General features: G+C 29.0%; 2 protein-coding genes across 3 annotated transcripts in view; both read left to right on the forward strand.

Annotated features, from left to right (window-relative positions):
* LOC107169051 (pseudouridylate synthase RPUSD2-like) overlaps positions 1–21078 on the forward strand; it is a 530147-nt gene that overhangs the window by 138461 nt on the left and 370608 nt on the right. The gene's annotated exons all lie outside the window — the stretch shown is intronic.
* Positions 19422–21078, forward strand: part of LOC149061458 (uncharacterized) — an 86601-nt gene continuing 84944 nt past the window's right edge. Inside the window, exon 1 of the mRNA XM_089220855.1 lies at positions 19422–19885. Within this exon, the coding sequence (XP_089076981.1) occupies positions 19422–19885 (464 nt within the window). The remainder of the gene's footprint in view (positions 19886–21078) is intronic.

Genomic DNA, 21078 nt, shown 5'->3' on the forward strand with positions numbered 1-21078 from the left:
CATCAACGACTCGAAATATTATCATATATTGGTATACAGGGTGTCCCGCGAGGATTTACCCATTGCCATATCTCACGAATAATGGAGGTATCAAAATTCTGGTTTCATAATAAAAGAATTTCATTTTTAAATTTATTTTAATGTTTTTGTAAAAAATTTAATTTTTAATTTAATTATTTCCAAAAAAATTAAAGATAGTCATTTTGTAGAGTTTATTTTTTTGAAAATATTGACGTTTCAAAATTTTATTTCCATTAATTTCCTGATTTTTGATATTTTTTCTAGTTTCGAAGAAATAAAATATGATTATAAATGTATTACTATTAGGAAAACGGAAAGTATACAGCCGACCGTATGGGAATGTGCGTGGAGCGGCGGGTCACACGTTTGATAACATTATGGTGATAAATAATTCACAATTTTTCTCAAAACAAAAAACTATATTAAAAATCAGGAAATTAATGAAAATAAAATTTTGAAACGTCGAAATATTTTCAGAAAAATAAACTCTACAAAATAGCTATCTTTAATTTTTTTTGGAAGTAATTAAATTTTTAAATTTTTTACAAAAACATTAAAATAAATTTAAAAATGAAATAATTGTAGTTCTTAAACCTGTGAATCTTATTATAAAACCAGAATTTTGACATCTCTATTATTTCATGAGATATCGCAATGGTTAAATCCTCATGGGACACCCTGTATATTATATAGATAGGTACAACATCACTTCATACAATGCAAGATACTCGAGCCAAATTGCATTCACGTGTACTTTGCAAAATGATTTTCAATGTAACAGGATTCTCACTTCGCCGAAATTGTTACGGTTTAAGTTGGTTTTTCGAATTGTTTATCTCGTCTTGTTTTGCTTTTACACTCCACTGGTCCCACGGCATTGTTGATGCCGAGGTGCATTAAGTTCATTACCTACGACTATGACGTGACGTTTGCAAAACACGTAAAAAAGTCGAGCACAGTATTAAAACATGTCCGCGAGCAATCATAATATAATATGCAAAGGCACGTATTACAAATTTACAACTGGTTATAATGGTGTAGCTTAGATAAAAGTTTTTTTTTTTTAACTTTGTACTTAAACGAATTATTTATACTTTTAATATTATCTCAGTAACTAATCAGTGAATATAATTATTTATTATCTATAACCTTAGAGTTTTCCAAATAATTTGAAAAATTAAATGTTAAGTTTTCGTATATAATATAATATTATCTAAACTTTAATTAAAACGTGTTTATTTATCATTTTGTATACATGTATTATGTAGTCAGTCTATATGTATATAATTTATTCAGATAAAAATATTCAAAATATATTTCTTGCAGACCATTTAACAGCTAGACATGTGAATAATAAAGATGAATTGTTTTTACAAAAATTAAAGTTGCCCAATAACTACAAGTCTATTATGGTAAATGTGTGACTCAGGGGGTGTAATGAAGCTAATTAAGTCACTTTTAATTTTTTTCCACGTCAACTTTAAACTTTAAGAGTTATATACATTATTCTTTTAACAATCGTAACTTATAGTTTAACGTTTTTGACGTTGACTTAAATCAACTCACTCAAGTTTATTATTTTTTTCTTCGTTAACTTGTTCACCTTTGTTTTTATATACACAATGTACGTAGGTACAATATTTTATACGTAATGCATGTGTATTATAGCCTTTAGGTATACATATTATAAGTAAAATATCTACAATATCTATAAGATATTATACTCCAGACTATTGTGTAGAACATTAAGAAAATGTAATTATGAGAATTATAGAAAAGTTAACACGAGAGATGATACATTTTATTCCAATACACGCTTACATGTGCTGAATGAAAATAAACCATCACTTCAACTACTAGAATAATTATTAATTATCGGTATCTGTATGACGTTATAACACATTGTATTGTTTATTGTATCTCAATGACCTACTCACCAGTTTTTCATAACGGCCGTAAATTATAAAGTACCTACTATAAATATTATAATTACGTTTCGACGAGAACAAATTGTAAATGTAATAAACGCGAAGATTCTTGTTGTAATGATTATAATAACGAACGGTATAATTATTATTCATATAGTAATTGGTACCTAGGTATTCGACACTGGTTTTGGGATGGATATGATATCATTAATTTGATTATTTTTTCATCTGAGGATAGAATGAGGTACCTAGGAATAATGCTAAGATGGCTTTTGTATTTATTGAGATTTATGAATGACATCAATGACAAATAAGTATTAAAAATTTAAGACATTTTGATGACAAATGTTATCCTTTAATATTTACTTTTTGGTATATACCAATATTGTACACCGTGCGTTGTGGTAGGTACCTATTTAAAAAATAGATTTACAAAACATTTTGGGGCTTGCAGTAGGACACAGCCGCCGAGTATTTTACAGGTTTTCAATCACAGTTGTACCTTCATAAGTATTTTGTATTTTATAAAATTGTGAAAGGTAAATGAAATAGTATATAGGCAGATTATAGAGTTAGAGAAATTAATTTATTGTTCGCAAAATCAGCCATCCCGTCTGTACTTTATAGTATAAATATCGCCGAAATTTTATGTAAAGTTTATACAGCTCTAATCTACTGCAGACAAAATGGCGTAGGTATGCTGCGGTATTATAAATTATTCGTAATCGTACCAAAAAATCATACTGAATCGGCCAGATCAAATCGTGGCGAGTATTAGTACAATAATATAATACTATTTTATATTATTATACGCAGTTGAACATGCTGCGCCGGGTAAAACAACATTTGTAACGGTCTAGTAGTTGCGTTGTTCGAGGGCGAATGCTCACGCGTATCACTATCGAAACGAATACGATTATCGTTTATTGCATAATATTCTCTGCATTAGGTATCGCCTGTAATTTGGACTTGGGTATGTGCATGAGATGGCATGATAATATTTAAAACACCTTTACTCGTGTGTGCTGTATATACTTATTAGAGTACACCTATAATGACTATATTACACTCGCCAAGGCGGTCTTCTACCTCTTAGCGCACCACAGATTTTTTCAAAATTCCATCTACGACAATAACATTGAATAGGTACCTATATATATATATATATACATGTGTGTGTGTGTGTGTGCCCAAAGCTGATAAAAATATGAATAACCTGATAAAGGTTAAAAATGAATAACAATTTAACATCAATTGTTCCTAAAAACGATGTTCGCGTTATTTGCCTGTAGTATATATATATACAACGGAGACATACTCATTGAAATTTCATGACAATATGAATTTCGCATCCCCAAAAACATGCCATAGGTTACCTAATGCAAATATGTTGATAAACTATCCCACTCTCTCTCTCTCACTCTCTCCCTCGCTATTAATCGGTATGAATGGTCACAAGTTGTATGATACCTATCAGTTCATTTATTTATACGTATATTACGGGTATGAATTCTGCAATTTAAAGAGTTTTAGAGTTTGACAACGAAATACATCAGGAAACCCAAACAAAATTTTAGGAAAATTGAAAAAATAAAAAGTTATTTTTAGAATTTTATATTAGATTCTGAACGGAGTAATGAATGTATTGATTTTACAATGATGTGTGTGTGTTTTTTTTTTGTGTGTGTGTGTGTGTGTACAGCTTAACTAGCCGAAATAAGGCTCCAATTTCAAACTTTGGGGGTGGTTTCCGATGTAAAAGTGAATATCCTTGGTTTTTATTGGCATTATAGAGGTCAAAGTAAAGTTAACATTTTCCAACAGTTTTCAAAAAATAGAGAAAAACAACAAAAAAATGACAGAAAAACGGGAATTTTTACGCAAAACTAGTTTCGACCAAACCGATTTTTTTATATGGTTGTAATTCAAAAACTAATCACTTGTAAATACTTGAAATTTTCATCAAATGTTTATGTTACTGTTATCTATATACAGTTAAATTTTCAAAAATGTTTGGCTTTTTTTTTTGAGTTATTTATAGACCACTGAAATTTTCGATTTTTATGAGATTTTTTTTTGAAGTGTCGGTAAAATAATTTTGGATGACCAAAAAAACTTGAAAATTAAATACAAAGTTCCTTATGAGTTGTTCTTATTGTAGCTAAAAAAAAAAATTAAAAATCGTTTTTTTTTTTTATAAGCGTTTATAGTAGTTTTGTCTCAAGTGTTCGTCGTCTATGGATAGTCAAACTATCACTTCGACTGAATGTCATATATATCTAACAGGTATTGCTTAGTTATCTCCTGTGTGAGTCCGCTGGTGAGTCGTCAGATGGCAATTTTGATTAAACGACTATTGAAATACGATATTATATATTATATTATATTATATTATATTATATTATATTATATTATATCGTATATTACACGACTACGGTTTCTCCCTTGCAGTGTGCGTCCTCAAGTGTCTTATCAAAGTGATATTTCTGATGAACGCCTTGTCACATATATCGCACGGGTATGGTTTCTCCCCTGTGTGCTTCAGAGAGTGTATTGATAGTTTGTTTTCAATGTTGAACGAATTATTACACACGTTATATGGATATTATGTTTTGTCCACGCGTATTTTCTGGCTACTGTTAATTAAATGTTTTTTTTTCGATTTTTGGCAATGTCACCTTTATCACTTATTCACTAATTAAATATAAATAAACTGCAGTATTGTTGATTTGTATGCAGAACTAAGTAATTATAGATATCAGTTTTTTGCAAATTTATATCAATATACTAAAATTAATATTTACATGGTTACTAAGGTTTATTTGTCTTGCAAAATTCTAATTTTTTTTATCCTTGTCAGTTTTTTGAGCTAAAATATTTATTTGAATACTATTAAGCTTTTAAAAAATTGAAATCTAATAAGAGTTATAACAATTAAATCGCTCAAAATTAAATATTATGTTATGTGAATAAGACAGTTCCAAATATCTGTTGGAAATTGTAAAATTACATAGGTACAACAAAACGTTAGTTTTTATATTATAATATTTTTTTTAGAAACTATTTATATTATCGGATTCAATTTTGTTTTATACCACTGATAATCATAATATATTTTTATTATTTTTAAATGTGTCATCCAGTTTCTGTTAAAACGAAATCTGTAAGCGAATCACATATTTCTAGTTTACAACTGTTTTATTGTGTTGATATGATTTTCTTTAACAGTGGTGTTCACGCCGACTACAGTCTCAGCAATGCTAATAAGTAAGTTCGCTTTGGCTTATCTGGTAATACTAATACTTTCTTCTTCTTAATTCTTCTTAATTTAATGTATCTAATTGTAATCGTAATCATTATACTCTTAATATTGGTTAGATTATTTCTCATTTCAACGCTTTATGATAAAATTGTATTTAATTTTTTTCCATTTCACTATCAAAATTCATATTTTTTTTTTTTTAACGTTTCTTTTGTCCAAACGATGAAGCCACAAATCAACTTTAATAAACATAATATGTGACTGACCTTGGATTTTAAAATAACAATAATGGGTTGCTTTTAAATAAATATTTTTTTGTATATTTATCAAATTTCAATTAAAAATGTTATTGTTTTTTGATGCAAGATAAATACTTATACCCTTTTTTTATATAAATTTCTGTTATTCATGTTTTAGACTTGAGTTATTTTGAGTTGGTATTGGACATCAGAACTTCGTGTACACATATTATTGTAATACTTATTATGTATTATATTATTATTATTAATATTATACAAAAACTTTTTGTACTTTGTGTTGCTATATGCATATTTACGATGCGGTAAAATTACTCTAGCTTGTCTATAATATTATACGTCGAGATACACTACTGATGAAAATAAACCAACAATATACTATATTATATAGAAAGATAATTTTTTTTTGTGGACTAGAAGTACATTTTTATAAAACAGAATTTTTTTTACTTATAGATCAAATACTGATAATTTTATTAAACTAAAATTAAATAGTTAGAAATCAGAAAAGCAAAAAAAAAAAAGTAAAAAAAAAATGTTGATAGTGATAAAATAAATTTTTAATAGTAAATAAATGGTGCACTATCAAAAGTCCTAGGCAAAAAGTTTGATTAAAAAGTCCGTATTTAAGGAGTCCGAGTAAAAAGTCCTTGGTAAATTTTTTTGACGATGGTTAATTAAACTGATAAGTCATAATATTATATTAAAATTGTCGTTTTTTTTTTTTTTATATAAATATATTATATTTATATTGTTATATTATTATATATACCGTACTTTTTTCCTAGGTCGCTTTTATCACGAATGTCAATGAAAACCATAATTATACCTATATATCATATTAGTTTTTACCAATTTTTATATAACACAATGTCTTTAAACATCAAATATAATCATTACATTTTCCGATATTTGCCTAGATAGTGATAAAAATATATTCACCCTCTATACATTGAACATTATTCTATACAATGTGATCATTATTCACTCGCCAAACGTTGCGAACTTCGGTGGATTTTTATTTTCACTACAAACTAAAAACACTGCATATGTATCGCGTGTAACAGTATGAAACGAGCACAAAAGTTGAAACAAATTCGGACTTTTGTAAAACCTTTTTATCAGATATAACACGAAACAAGACAAAATCGCGACGCAATCCATGTAAAACGTGGTCGGGCTGCAATAATTGCTCTACCAAATTTCGTGCATATCATTAAACGAAACGAGAATAATTGTTGGCCAAGTCGAAGTATAATATATTTAGACAAAATTTATTTGTTACTCATCGGACCTGTTTGGAACACTTTGTTTCACTTTTCGTAATCATTAAATTTCTATTCTTAGACTTTTCTCGGTGTGGTTAAATATTGCATCGTTATAACCTTCAGCTGATTAGGTATACCTACCGCAGAACTAATGTAACGATTTCCATTTATTAATTTATTGATCCAAATTAAAAAAGGTCTAAAAACTGGTTTACGTACAAGAAGTCAAATTATAAAATTTTTTTGTTGGCTTTCGTTTACCCAATAATACCCTAATATATTAAAGTGTTACGAACTGTAACTTGATATTTTTTATATTTATATATATTATGTAGGTACCTACACTTCATATTTCTTATTTTAGTTACAGGTACATATATTATAGAAGTGAAAATAATATCATGTCAAAAAAAAAAAAAAAAAAACGAATTGGATACATTACTGAAAAATTACTATTGGTGTAGTAAGTTTAGTCAATAGTACGTTAAATGAATGAGAATAATGATAGAAAATTCTGTAAAAAAATCCAGTTTCAAATTTATTTTTTGTGCTTACGAGTTGATCTTGTGTTGTGCTTGTGACGATATTATACAATAATATATTGTAATTATGTATTAGAAAACCGCTAATTAGTTCGCGTATTGTTTCTACGAAACAATATACCTACTTATACGAACAACCAACACCGATTTATGCAATTGCGTGTCGGCCATGTCGGTCAGAACGTGATTTACTGTTACCGTATTTTATACTATAATAAATATTAATAATTAATACTATAACGGTTACTTTTACACATAAATACATAATATTCTAAACAATGATTTAAAACCACAATTTTCTGACTCCAATGAATTTTTGTATTTCATTCAAACCCTACCAATTTAAGGGTTGTTAATTTGCAACTTTCCGCATTCAACATAATGTTCGAATTCCGCTAAAAATGATTATGTGATTGTATTATTTTGTATTTTTCATGTACTTGTGTGCATAATAATAATATAATGTTCGGTTTAAGTTGTATGCACCGAAAGTTATATAATCTAGAAATCTGAGTGCGAGCACTGCGCACGAAAATAAACTGTATACGAAAATTTCAGTCGAATGTTTTTCAGATTAAATTACTTAAGTCAATGTTAACTCATTTTAGGTGCATGTATGTATTTATATGTACGAACACTAGAGTTTAGCCAACATTCATATGGGCGCGTATATTATATATAAGAGCGTGTCGTGAGGGTACGTTTTGGGGATGGAATCGCCGCCAAATTGTCCGGTTTAACGATTTAAGCTATTTTTTCACTATTATTTTAATTGGCTGTATAATATTAAATATTGCGTTTCGTAGGTATAGGTACGAAAAAAACGAACACTACATTTTAATGAAACACCCCTCGCCCTCTCGTACGATATCGTCATCTGCAAAACGATATTCTCGTCACGCCTGTTCGTATGTATATACATTATAATAATATATTATACACCTTTTAAAATTTAGACACGAATTCCGCTATTTTCTACATGTTTATAAAATATTGTTAAACTATGCGTTAGGTACACATTTATAATTTGACGGAAAAATGTAAGCTCTAACACGAATAATCTTTTTACCCGAAAATAAAATATGATATTATAACATCCTACACTCAAATTGTTTTTAGTTAGATCGGTTACTATACGGTCATTAGTTTTAATTTACATTATAATTATTAAAATGTATAATATATTACATTATGATAGTTATTAATGTTAATATTTATTTATGCAACTCTATTAAGTTTCCTTTGAGAATACATTGATGGTGTTGATATTTGTTTGGAGCAGACCTTGTTGGAATTTTCCTACTGTATAGATTAGATATGTAGTGTTTATATTTTGAGTTTTCGAATTTCAGGAATTCAGTTTATATAGGTATGTGTTTTTCCACTACACATGATTCACATATATCGTTGCATGCCATGGGGTGGCTATATGTGTTGTTAACGCGTGTCCAGTTTGGAGGTGATTATCATAATTATTTTATCTCATATTTTTAGTCTGATTTTTTTCCATAAGTGTTAATTACTTTTTACTGTGTTTAATTTGGTATTTTGTTTTATACGGCTAGTGCTTATGACATCAAATAACCTTATCCTTAAGTGGGGCTTTTGCCTCTGCATATGATTAATTTTTAGGACATTTTAAAAACATTTATTCGAAAAATTTTATATAGCATTTGGTAAACACAATCATTTGAGTGGTATTTTTATAAATAAGCTACAAACACGTATTGAACGTTATGCACTGTGTATGATTGTATGTAAATAAAACATCAGCTGTAACGAGTATTCTTAAAGTTTCGTTTAAAAAAAAAAATTATTCATTTAACTTGCAATTAAAAATAAATTATGGTTTATGGCATCCATATAATCAAATTTGCGATTTCTGGATTGGCGCACATCGTTGATGTTTGAGTATTTCCAATAAACAATGGTGTAACCAGCCCTAAGCTGTATCGTCGGAGTGTGCCGTCTTTTCACATGGTTTTCGGCTTTCACTTTGTATCAGCTAGTCATCGTATTATGGTCCACTATAGAGGTTATGACTATAACCTAACGAGTGACTACTCGTATATTGCGAGCAGTGCCACAATTCGTTAAAAAATATTTTTGAATAATATATAATATAAAGCACCTAATATGTAATATTATTACAAGATTGATATTTTTACAAAAATAAAACTACCTATAGTAGATATTGTTGTTTCTTTACACTTTATTTTTAACAAAAGTTTGTGCAGGAGTTAATAGGTACTGTATGTCTTATGTGAGAGATTACCTACTTTTATAAAAGTTTACAATTCTCCATCGTCACGGTGGGGCTGCCACTACGCCTCGTCATCATAGGGATATATCTATAAATCCGTAGCATGTGATCTTGCGTATTATTATTACCAGTTAGATAAAATTATATTACTTGGTATTATTTATCATTATTATAGAGATGACTGGGTCGCGTTTTGCGGGTGGGCCATTTACGACTTAACACCACAACCGCGGTGGTTCGCTTTTCGGGGTGACCCGCGATCGACTCCTCGTGATCGATCACGACCATCGCGAAACTGACGCAGCCCTAAACGTAATAATTCGTTAACCGAATGATCCGTCTCAATTACGTGCTGATATTCGTAGGTCGGTGCGAAATAATATGCAGTTGTGTCATATTTTTGGCAAGAAGAGGTGGGACGGATTTGTGATCGAGTTCTAAGGGCTATAATCTAAATTGGACTTGCCTGAGTGATTAAAATAATATTATATTGTATGATATTTGTTTTAGTACATTATATTATATTTACCTACTGTTGTGACACTCATATTTTTTTATATATACCATTTAGGTATAAGATACCAACTCAGTATGTTTAATACAATTTTCCTAACAAAATAGTCGGGTTGATATGCATACACCTGAGGCGTCTTATCTAAAACTATGTTTGACACTCCCAAGAGTGATGAAAATTGTCTCATCTGGTATCTGGATATTCGGTTTCAAATCTTCATTATTTATTTACAAATCAACAGTAATAAAAAATAACTTGACATATTACGTACACTGTTAGATTGCTGCTGTCTATCTATATTTTGTAAACAATACAGCTTAAATAATTTATAAAATATATCGAAGTAATATATTATCGTAATCATATTTGCTATGAATGCTTTTTTTTCGTCTAAAAGGAGTGCTCAAGTGTAAAGTTTCTAGTACTGTAGACCGCAAATAGAGTGAATATGGTGAGTACATACGCTGAGGAGTTAATCATAGTTTTGTTTAAATGTATTGAAATGATAACTATATCGATCAATGATTACTGATCATCGATAATACTATTGAAAATATTATACTAGACTTTATGTACATATATAACATATACTATACATAGGAAACTAATATTGTTTTTGAAATTTTAACATATTTTACGATGATTAGTAAAGCTAGAAGAGTTCCAATACACTGTCTTAATTTATCTTTATCTTTTAAAACTCTGTTTGTATTGTTTTATTTAGCTTTTATTACAGTTACAGGGCTATGGATATAATTATTGATGGTAATATTTTAATTTATAAAAACCAAACTGTTATAACAATAAATTGAGTCTGTAGTAGGTACATGTCTGCACGGAACCTATATTATTCTGTTCTTAATTCTAACAGTGGTTACTTGAGGTACTGTTCTAAAATCATTACCAATTCAATGTACTTTTTGGTATTATAATGACGTTAAGAAGTACTTTAATCCATACTTTTATGGAGTAATCTTGGCAAGAGTTCTAAAAAATTCTTTAGATCGTCAATTTTATTCCAACATTTTATTTATACAACAACACAATACGTCTACTACGTGTAATATTTCGATTTTATTGTATTTATTTATTAGTGCAGATAATATTTTATATTACTATTTTTGTGTTCAGCAGCTGAGGACATAAATATTTATTGTTTATTTTTATGCATTACAGTGATATCATTCTACTAACATCAACTCTATGGTCACTATTCGTACTTCAAGTACTGTTTTGTCCCGTTTTATGATTATTATTATATTTTTTTAAATGGATTTTTGGGATTTAGTTTTTTTAATCGTCTGATTAAAATATTATTTCATGCATATTTATGTAGTAGCATAGTATTACAGGGGGCTGAATTCATTCTAGTATAACATATTATCACAATCATCCTTGATACAAAATAGAATGAACGGTACAACAGTATTAAATTTTTAGCGCGTAATATAAAGATTAGTCTATAGTATATAATATATACTACGATTGTTTTTGTGCACATTTACTGTTTTAGTTCAGTTATGATTTATGATATTATTATAGGTACCTATAGCTAGTCACAGTCTTCTAATAAGAACATATATAAATATTAAATATTTTACTAAAATTGGTAAAAAAAAATATAAATATTTATAGTACTGAAGTAAGAAGGTTATATTTTATTCTATAGAGTCTATAATGATAAATATCGGTCAAAAATTAACATTGAGAAGGAGATGAGAATAGCTTTTTCCAATCTTGAGCGACGGTTTGAACATATTATGAAAAACGAACAAGTAAAATTCTTCCATCTCACTAAGAATATTTATTATTAGGTAATATTAATTTATATTTTTATTGATTTATGTTTACTAAACATGAAATATTTAATTAAAATTGTTTATAAATTACCTACTTATTTTTAATTTTTTTTATATATATATGTCATCATATGATAAATATATAAATATATAATTAATATAAAATATAATTTACATACATATAAACATTAATTTTTGTCATTTATAATTTGGGAAAAATTTTTGAAGACATTAACGAGCTGTATGATGAAAGAGTTTGAATACCTCTGCTAAAAATGGTTGATTATTAAGCATATTTAAGTAGTTACCTATATATGGCTTGTCATGTATTCCATTAACAAATTACATCGAAAATAAAAATATTGTATTATCAACATACAAAACACAGACCAACAGTATTTCAAGTGGACAATTCTAGCGATATACAAGTATTGCTAAAAATTATACATAGGTCGAACAAAAATACAATTTCATCGATTTTACGATCCCAACACCATATCGCAGAAATAGAAATACATTAATAAATATTGTCTATGCTAAATTAATGATAATAGCAGAGCTCGTTATTCCTCATGGAATAAAATTAATTGATTAGTATTGGTAGTTGAATCAGCTATATTAATAGTTTTGTGTAATTATAAATCTAGTAGATTATTAGCATATCAACGTTTGGACTGGGCCATAGTGAGTGTAGTTGGCGGCCGACATCCAATTATTTAATTATGATTCTGAAAAAAATTAAGCAATTACAGTTTTAAATAATTGGAGTGGTCAAACAATTTAACAACTATTTTCAAAGTTCACCGCCTTTGGTCTTCTAAATTGTATATTCTGAAACGTATATAAAGTGTAATTATATGAAATTACAAAATATGATTTATATGTTGATTTGAGCAATTTTAGCATACTACAGATTCCAAACTCACTGAATAAAAACATTTTTAATAGTAAAAAGAGCACGTCATTAAATATGCGTTTCAGGATAGCATGCTTATTTTTTTTTTGCAGCAGCAGCAGCAGCAGTTGACTCAGTCTTCAATATTATTTTATGAATAATTAGTTTAATGCTTCAGGCCTGAGAAAAGGGTTTGATGATGTTAAGCCGTACAGGATCCATAGACATAAGTACCTGAGCGTGCGGCATTATAGTAATATTACAGTTTAAACATCGTGTTGTGGCGTCAATCCTAACCCTTTTCTCATCGCTGAACGAATGTCCCATAAAGATTTCCAGTGATGGGTATATTCATGACTGCTTAAATTCGAAATGGCATATTATATCTCAATAAGAAGACAGTATTGCCATGCTGACAAGGGCAATAGTATGACCATAATAATAATAATGTATTATTATAATTACTCAATTCAAAAAAACGCTTATTTGTTTTTACACCATCTAATTGTGAACACATGTCTACTCTACTAGTATTCTGTTATGATATCTATATTGATGATAAAATCTATGAAACTATTTTTAGTATAAAATGCGTTTAAGCCATTACATCTTTACATTATTTTCGTTTCAAACGCTATACTAGCGTATGTAGAATTAATGAATCGAAAAATCCACTCAATAATTGTTTAGATTAAAAGTATGAAATGCTATTTAAAATCCAATGTTTTTGGAAAGCGCACGATTATTTATCAAGATACGTTGCATTCCAGTCACGTCATATTATCATTATGTGCAATTCCCACAGCCAACCCCTTGTATTAGCACCTTACTTTCCCCGAGGCGCTGCAGTGCCGCACGTTTTTGCCGGGAACAAAAGGATGTTTAAAGAGTGTCGTAGAATATTGAGAAACCTTTAAATAAGCAAATGAGAAAGCTCTCGTAAGCCATGTGACTTTTGTGACGAACAATTCAAACAGAAATGGAATAATAATTTATACATAATTATGTTATGATATAGTATTGAAGATTCATTTGGAATTTTCAATGTGGTATAGACATAGCTATAGGTACTAAAAAGCTAAGGTCTGAAACATAATAGCCACATTCTTGTGATGATAAAAATAATTATATATTTATGATCTCATAATGTATCGTACTAGGCCAATTCATTAAAAAAAAGGGAGCTTCATTGCCACAACCCGAACTGCAATTATATATTATTTATCGTAGTGCATCACATTTTACCGCAATACCTATATCTTTATGTTATGCACGCATAATTTGCAGAAATATTCAGTGACACCGACCCATTGCACCAATACATTTCCTGTTAACAGTACCTACTGGATTAGCATGTAGGCAAAATATTACGTGCCAAGATTTTTGAAATGTTTTTTTTTTTTTTTTTGTTACGATATGTAATTTGGATGGTAGAGGATATAAAAAAAAATCTTGTTTTAATGTTACAAATTAATTTTGTTTTACATCGTCATCACATATACGTATATAACTATGTATATGTTTTTCTAAGGTCTATGAGAAAAATGTATCCGCCCTGTATACAATTTGGCATAAAACGTCAATTGTTACCAAATGCTGACGATATTATCATAATATTCGAATATTAGTGTTATATTTGCTGTGAAAACAGCGTGGCAGATGAGTAGGTCTTGAAAGCAGCTTGCACGCCGAAAAGTTAACTGCGTCTTGAATAAATGAAATAGAAGGCGATAAATAATAAATGGTTTCGTTTAGGCACGCGCGCATTGAATATTAAAATACGTCACGTCGCAGTTTTTTCATACATCATCTCGTAGCTGACTGTGTATAACATGTTCGCAAAAAATAACAATTCGTCGGATTCGAACATCTTGCACCGTCGTCGACGCATATCCGTCAATACGCAAGGATATAGTATAGTTCATAATAATATAGATTTCTATTAATTAGTCAACATTTTTGTCTAAAGTCCACGATATCAGAGTGATACGTGGCACCCGAATTTTCATTAAATAATAAAATAACATAAAGAACGTGTAGCCGATGGCTCAGTAGGTATATATATATATATATATATATATATATATATGATGTGTCATGGATGTGATACTGTGATCACTGGTATGCGATAAGAATTCGTCTTAAAGTGTGTTCGTCGTAAGTTTTCTCGGTTCCAATTTTGACACTTATTTGACACAATTTGGTTGGAAAATTGTCAACATCTAAATCGCCGTACGAGAAATAAAATGTAAAAAGTGCGTATAGTCTTTTCAGCACGAATGCCTTACCAAATCCGAATTTTTTTCGGGATAAGTATTTCTGACATTCTATTAGTCCGTGACATATGATTGAATGTGTCATGACAGAGTTCATCATATATTTTGGTTTCTCCCAAAAACCAATGTACCTATAGTCGTTTGAACGGAGTTAATACTTATCTCAATAATTAATACTATTCTGTGATTTAGTTAAAATTCGAAAAATAATATGTATATTTTTAGGACCAATGACTTTTTTTTGCTCTAAATTTTCCTCATGAATTATACTGTGCATTAAGTGTTATTTTTTTCCCCATTAGTATTTTGAGTTAAATGTTGACAGGTGGCCATCAACTACTATATTATTAATTTTATTTCTGATATTAATGCTCATGCATACATAAATTATTATGCTTGATGACCAAATAATTCAACTAGGATTAATTCTGTGTCCTATTCAGCCTATAAATACATGGATTTTAATTTAATTTTATAAAATATATAATAATTAATTAAGAAATTTCAATAGTAGGTTATAATAATAATTATTTTACAAATACGTGTATTATATATTACGTACTTAATATATATATATATATATAATTATTTTGGATATTTATAGAGATTTAAAGTAATTTTGTCATGCCAACCTTTTTTTATTGTCAATTATTAATAGGATGATTTTCTTGAAAATGTAGATGTATCAATCAAAATTTTAACGAGTAGATTTTTTTTATGTTGTGTACTAAGGGATTATGTTTGGAAGATGACCTGGTATAAATTGTCTGAATAAGTACTTGAATAAATATCAATCAAATATATTTCCATTGATTTCAAACCAATTTTAAGTACCAGTATTCTCAGCAAATAGGCACGTTTTAATAACTCCCTAACTTCTCGTTCAAATTTATATAAAGCTTTCAACGTTTTTAAAAAAACCATCTGCTAAATATTTTATACTAAAAAGGATAGTTCTTATTTTCTTATTTAAAAAATAAAAGTTCACGTCTAGTTAGGTACCTACTCTTTAAATGATATAATATATTTTAAAGAATGTGAAAATTTAAGACAGTGTAGGTACATAAAAAGTCCAAAAATCAGAGTTCGAATACATTTATTATTAAATGAATAATAATAATAATAATGGGGTGGAACTTTTATTATCACCCTATTATTAGTCACGATCAAATCTAGCGCAATAAATGATTTAAGGTTATTGGTATTACAGAGTATCAGTTGTTTAACTAATTATTCTAAAAAAAAAAAAAACAAATTTAAAAAATTTAAAAAAAAAATCAATCAATTTGAGTGTCATTAGTGGATGACTTCTCACGTCAAGCGTATCATGTTGTAAATTCTCTAACCATATAAACTTATTGTGCCCCTAAGGTATAGATTGTTTATCTCAAATGAAGAAAAAAAAAAAAAAGGTTATTGGTGAAAATGATTGCTATATATACGTTTAACATAGTATGTATAATTGACTTACCGCTCCGATTAGGACCAAAGTCAAATCGTTTTGTGCCGATACAAATTATCAGTATTATTATCTATTAGCTGCCATCTCTCTCATAAGTTCACATCGTCGGATCCCAAACGGTTCCAGTCTATTGTTTGCTTATTTCCCAAATAGCTCCCATCAAAAAAGGTTATGCGAACAGGTACATTCTCAAACAACTCCCGTAAAGAAAAATATACAAATAGGTATAATTGTATAATTTAGTTCTACAATAATTATTGGAAATTATGGCACTTATATTCCAAAACAGCCTACATATATACTGTTGTTATACCTATAGTAAATACAGTTCTTGTGTATGATATTTTTAAATTTTAAATTTATAAAACGGAATACCAAAAATATAGAATATACTGATAATATAGAAAAACCAATATACAATCTGAAATGCAAATTAAAGCTCGAAGTCATTTTATTACACCAAGATTGAAAAATAAAATGAAAGCTCGTTGAATAAATCATTTACGAGTTTTCATCAAATAAAATAGCACGCACATGGACTACATAAAATAATTGTGCCCAACAAATTTACTCGACGTATATTTTTTTTTGTATTTTTATCTATACAAGTTTCTGATGTAAAAGTGAATATCCTTGGTGCATTATAGAGGTCAAAAGTAATCATTTTCAAACAGTTTTCAAAAAAATTGAGAAAAACAAAGAAAAACGGGAATTTTTACGCAAAACCAATCTTCGAAAAAATCGATTTTTCTTATATGGTTGTAATTCAAAAAATAATCACTGTAAATACTTGAAGTTATCACCAAATATTTATGTTAGTGTTATCTATATACAGTTTAATTTTCAATAATTTTTGACTTTTTTGAGATATTTATAGACCACTGAAATTTTCGATTTGTATGAGAATTTTTTTTTGAAGTGTTGGTAAAATAATTTTGGATGACCAAAAAAACTTGAAAATTTAATACAAGGTTCTTTATAAGTTGTTCTCATTATAGCTAAAAATCGTTAGTAACAACTTTTTTTTATAAGCGTTTATAGTTCAAATAATTACGAAATCTGTCAAAAACGCGAACATTTGCAAGTAATTTTGAAGTTGAAAAATCATAAAATTTTTTGTGTTATAACTAAGGATTAAAAATGCAACACTAAGTTTTCCATAAGTTTTCTTCCAAGTAACTATAGAGAAAACTCGAAGCATCATTATAGGAAAATCTTTAAGTGCGTTTGAATTTTAAATTTTTATGAAATAGCGTTACGATAACGATTTATCCTGAAACGATTTTAAATATTTGTTATTAATCAAAAAGTATAAGTCTTAGATACTTGAAAATTTTACCAGTTATTAAGATTGGATTTTCTTTACATGTTTTAATTTTCAAAATATTTTGACTATTTTTGAGATATTTATAGACAACTGAAATAAAACAGTTGTAAACTAAAAATATGTGATTCGCTTACAGATTTCGTTTCAGTAGAAACCGGATGACACATTTAAAAATATTAAAAATATATTATGATCGTATCGATTATTTAGTATATTGATATAAATTTGCAAAAAACTGATATCTATAATTACTTAGTTCTGCATACAAATCAACAATACTGCAGTTTATTTATATTTAATTAGTGAATAAGTGATAAAGGTGACATTGCCAAAAATCGAAAAAAAAACATTTAATTAACAGTAGCCAGAAAATACGCGTGGACAAAACATAATATCCATGTAACGTGTGTAATAATTCGTTCAACATTGAAAACAAACTATCAATACACCCTCTGAAGCACACAGGGGAGAAACCGTACCCGTGCGAAATATGTGACAAGGCGTTCATCAGAAATATCACTTTGATAAGACACTTGAGGACGCACACTGCAAGGGAGAAACCGTAGTCGTGTAATATATTTCAATAGTCGTTTAATCAAAATTGCCATCTGACGACTCACCAGCGGACTCACACAGGAGATACCTAAGCAATACCTGTTAGATATATATGACATTCAGTCGAAGTGATATAGTTTGACTATCCATAGACGACGAACACTTGAGACAAACCTACTATAAACGCTTATAAAAAAAAACGATTTTTAATTTTTTTTTTTTTAGCTACAATAAGAACAACTCATAAGGAACTTTATATTTAATTTTCAAGTTTTTTTGGTCATCCAAAATTATTTTACCAACACTTCAAAAAAAATCTCATAAAAATCGAAAATTTCAGTGGTCTATAAATACCTCAAAAAAAGCCAAAATTTTTTGAAAATCTAACTGTATATAGATAACAGTAACATAAACATTTGGTGAAAATTTCAAGTATTTACAAGTGATTAGTTTTTGAATTACAACCATATAAAAAAATCGGTTTGGTCGAAACTAGTTTTGCGTAAAAATTCCCGTTTTTCTGTCATTTTTTTGTTGTTTTTCTCTATTTTTTGAAAACTGTTGGAAAATGTTAACTTTACTTTGACCTCTATAATGCCAATAAAAACCAAGGATATTCACTTTTACATCGGAAACCACCCCCAAAGTTTGAAATTGGAGTATTATTTCGACTAGTTAAGCTGTACTCACACACAAAAAAACACACATCATTGTAAAATCAATACATTCATTACTCCGTTCAGAATCTGTCTTATTCACAAAACATAATTTTTAATTTTGAGCGATTTAATTGTGATAATTCTTATGGGATTTCAATTTTTGTAGAAGCTTAATAGTATTCAAATAAATATATCGGCTCAAAAAACTGACAATGATAGAAAAAATTAGAATGTTACAAGACAAATAAAGCTTAGTAACCATGTAAATTTACAAAAAACTCATAAATATAATTACTTAGTTCTACAAATCAAGAATAATGAAGTTTATTTATATTTAATTAGTGAATAAGTGATAAAGGTGACATTGCCAAAAATCGAAAAAAAAACATTTAAATGGACGATCTTGACAGTAGCCAAAAAATACGCGTGGACAAAACAGAATATCCATGCAACGTGTGTAACAATTCGTTCAACAGTGAAAGCAAACTATCAATGCACCCTCTGAAGCACACAGGGGAGAAAACGTACCAGTGCGATATATGTGACAAGTCATTCAATAGAAAAGGCAACTTGACTATACACCGACGGACGCACACAGGGGAGAAACCGTACCCGTGCGACATATGTGACAAGTCGTTCAGCGTAAGTAGCAGTTTGATAGTACACTTGAGGACACATACTGGAGAGAAACCATACCCGTGCGACATATGTGACAAGTCGTTCAGCGTAAGTAGCAGTTTGATAGTACACTTGAGGACACATACTGGAGAGAAACCATACCCGTGCGACATATGTGACAAGTCGTTCAGCGTAAGTAGCAATTTGATAGTACACTCGAGGACGCACACAGGGGAGAAATCGTTGTCGTGTAACATATTTGACAAGTCGTTTAATCAAAATTGCCATCTGGCGACTTACCAGCGGACTCACACAGGAGATACCTAAGCAATACCTGTTAGATATATATGACATTCAGTCGAAGTGATAGTTTGACTATCCATATTCGACGTACAATTTATTGAGACAAACCTAACCTTTATAATTTTGTGACAAAGCATTAAATCAAATCTACTATAATTGTTCATTTAAAGTATAAATATTTTACGTAAAATGAATTGTGTTATTAACTAGTGAGATATTAGTATGGGCAGTAGGGTGACTTAAAAACAGTCAGTTTTAGATTAGTACAGTACAAAAACAACAAAATGCTAAACAGACCGTATTGGTAGATATATTATTGTTTATTGATTTTTACTTGTTAAAATTTTGCTGGAGTATTCGTACTCGTGTAGGTATTATTTATTATTGAGGATGGTTAGGAAATTATGTGCGATAATTATTTTGTAAAAGCCATGATCACTCAAGGGTTAGGTTATAAATAATTTTAAAAACAAGATAGAGAACGAAAAATAAATCTCTGTACCCGTAAACAGCATTATGATTCGGTTTGATCAATAGTTTTTATTTTTAAACACGTTTGGAGTATTAACATCGTGTACGAGTGATATATATATATATATAGTGTTTTATTATTACATTGAAGCTTGGTTACTGAAATCATTCACTCAATAGTCAATAACGTGATTAAGTGTGCGCACCGCCCGCTGTCACTACTTACTATAGTTCCCGGATTGGTGACCACTCAGCGAATTCTAAGTAGTAAAAACCTAACCCCACCAAAATAACTATAAATTGGCCTACGTTTCCGCTGGTTAATTATTTAATAAAATCTATACTGTTATATTATTGTATATACCAGGGGTGACCATTATGAATACGTCCATGAGCCACATGGATAAATATAATGGTCTCAATAGCCAAAATGTTATACGCCATAATGACTATGACGCGACGCGCAAGTGGACCAACCCTGGTATATAGGTACTGGTACTCATTATTACCTCATTATAACTACCCATATAGCAAAGGGTTTGTAAATTTTTTAAATATTCCAAGGGATATTGGTTGTACCAATATGAACTGCTGAATTAATAATATTATAATAATATTAAGATATTAAAGTCAACCATATCGAAACACATAACAACAA

The sequence above is a fragment of the Diuraphis noxia genome, unplaced genomic scaffold, assembly GCF_037042655.1.
Source record: "Diuraphis noxia isolate RWA-SAM2 unplaced genomic scaffold, SU_Dnox_SAM2 contig0001, whole genome shotgun sequence".
NCBI lineage: Eukaryota > Metazoa > Arthropoda > Insecta > Hemiptera > Aphididae > Diuraphis > Diuraphis noxia.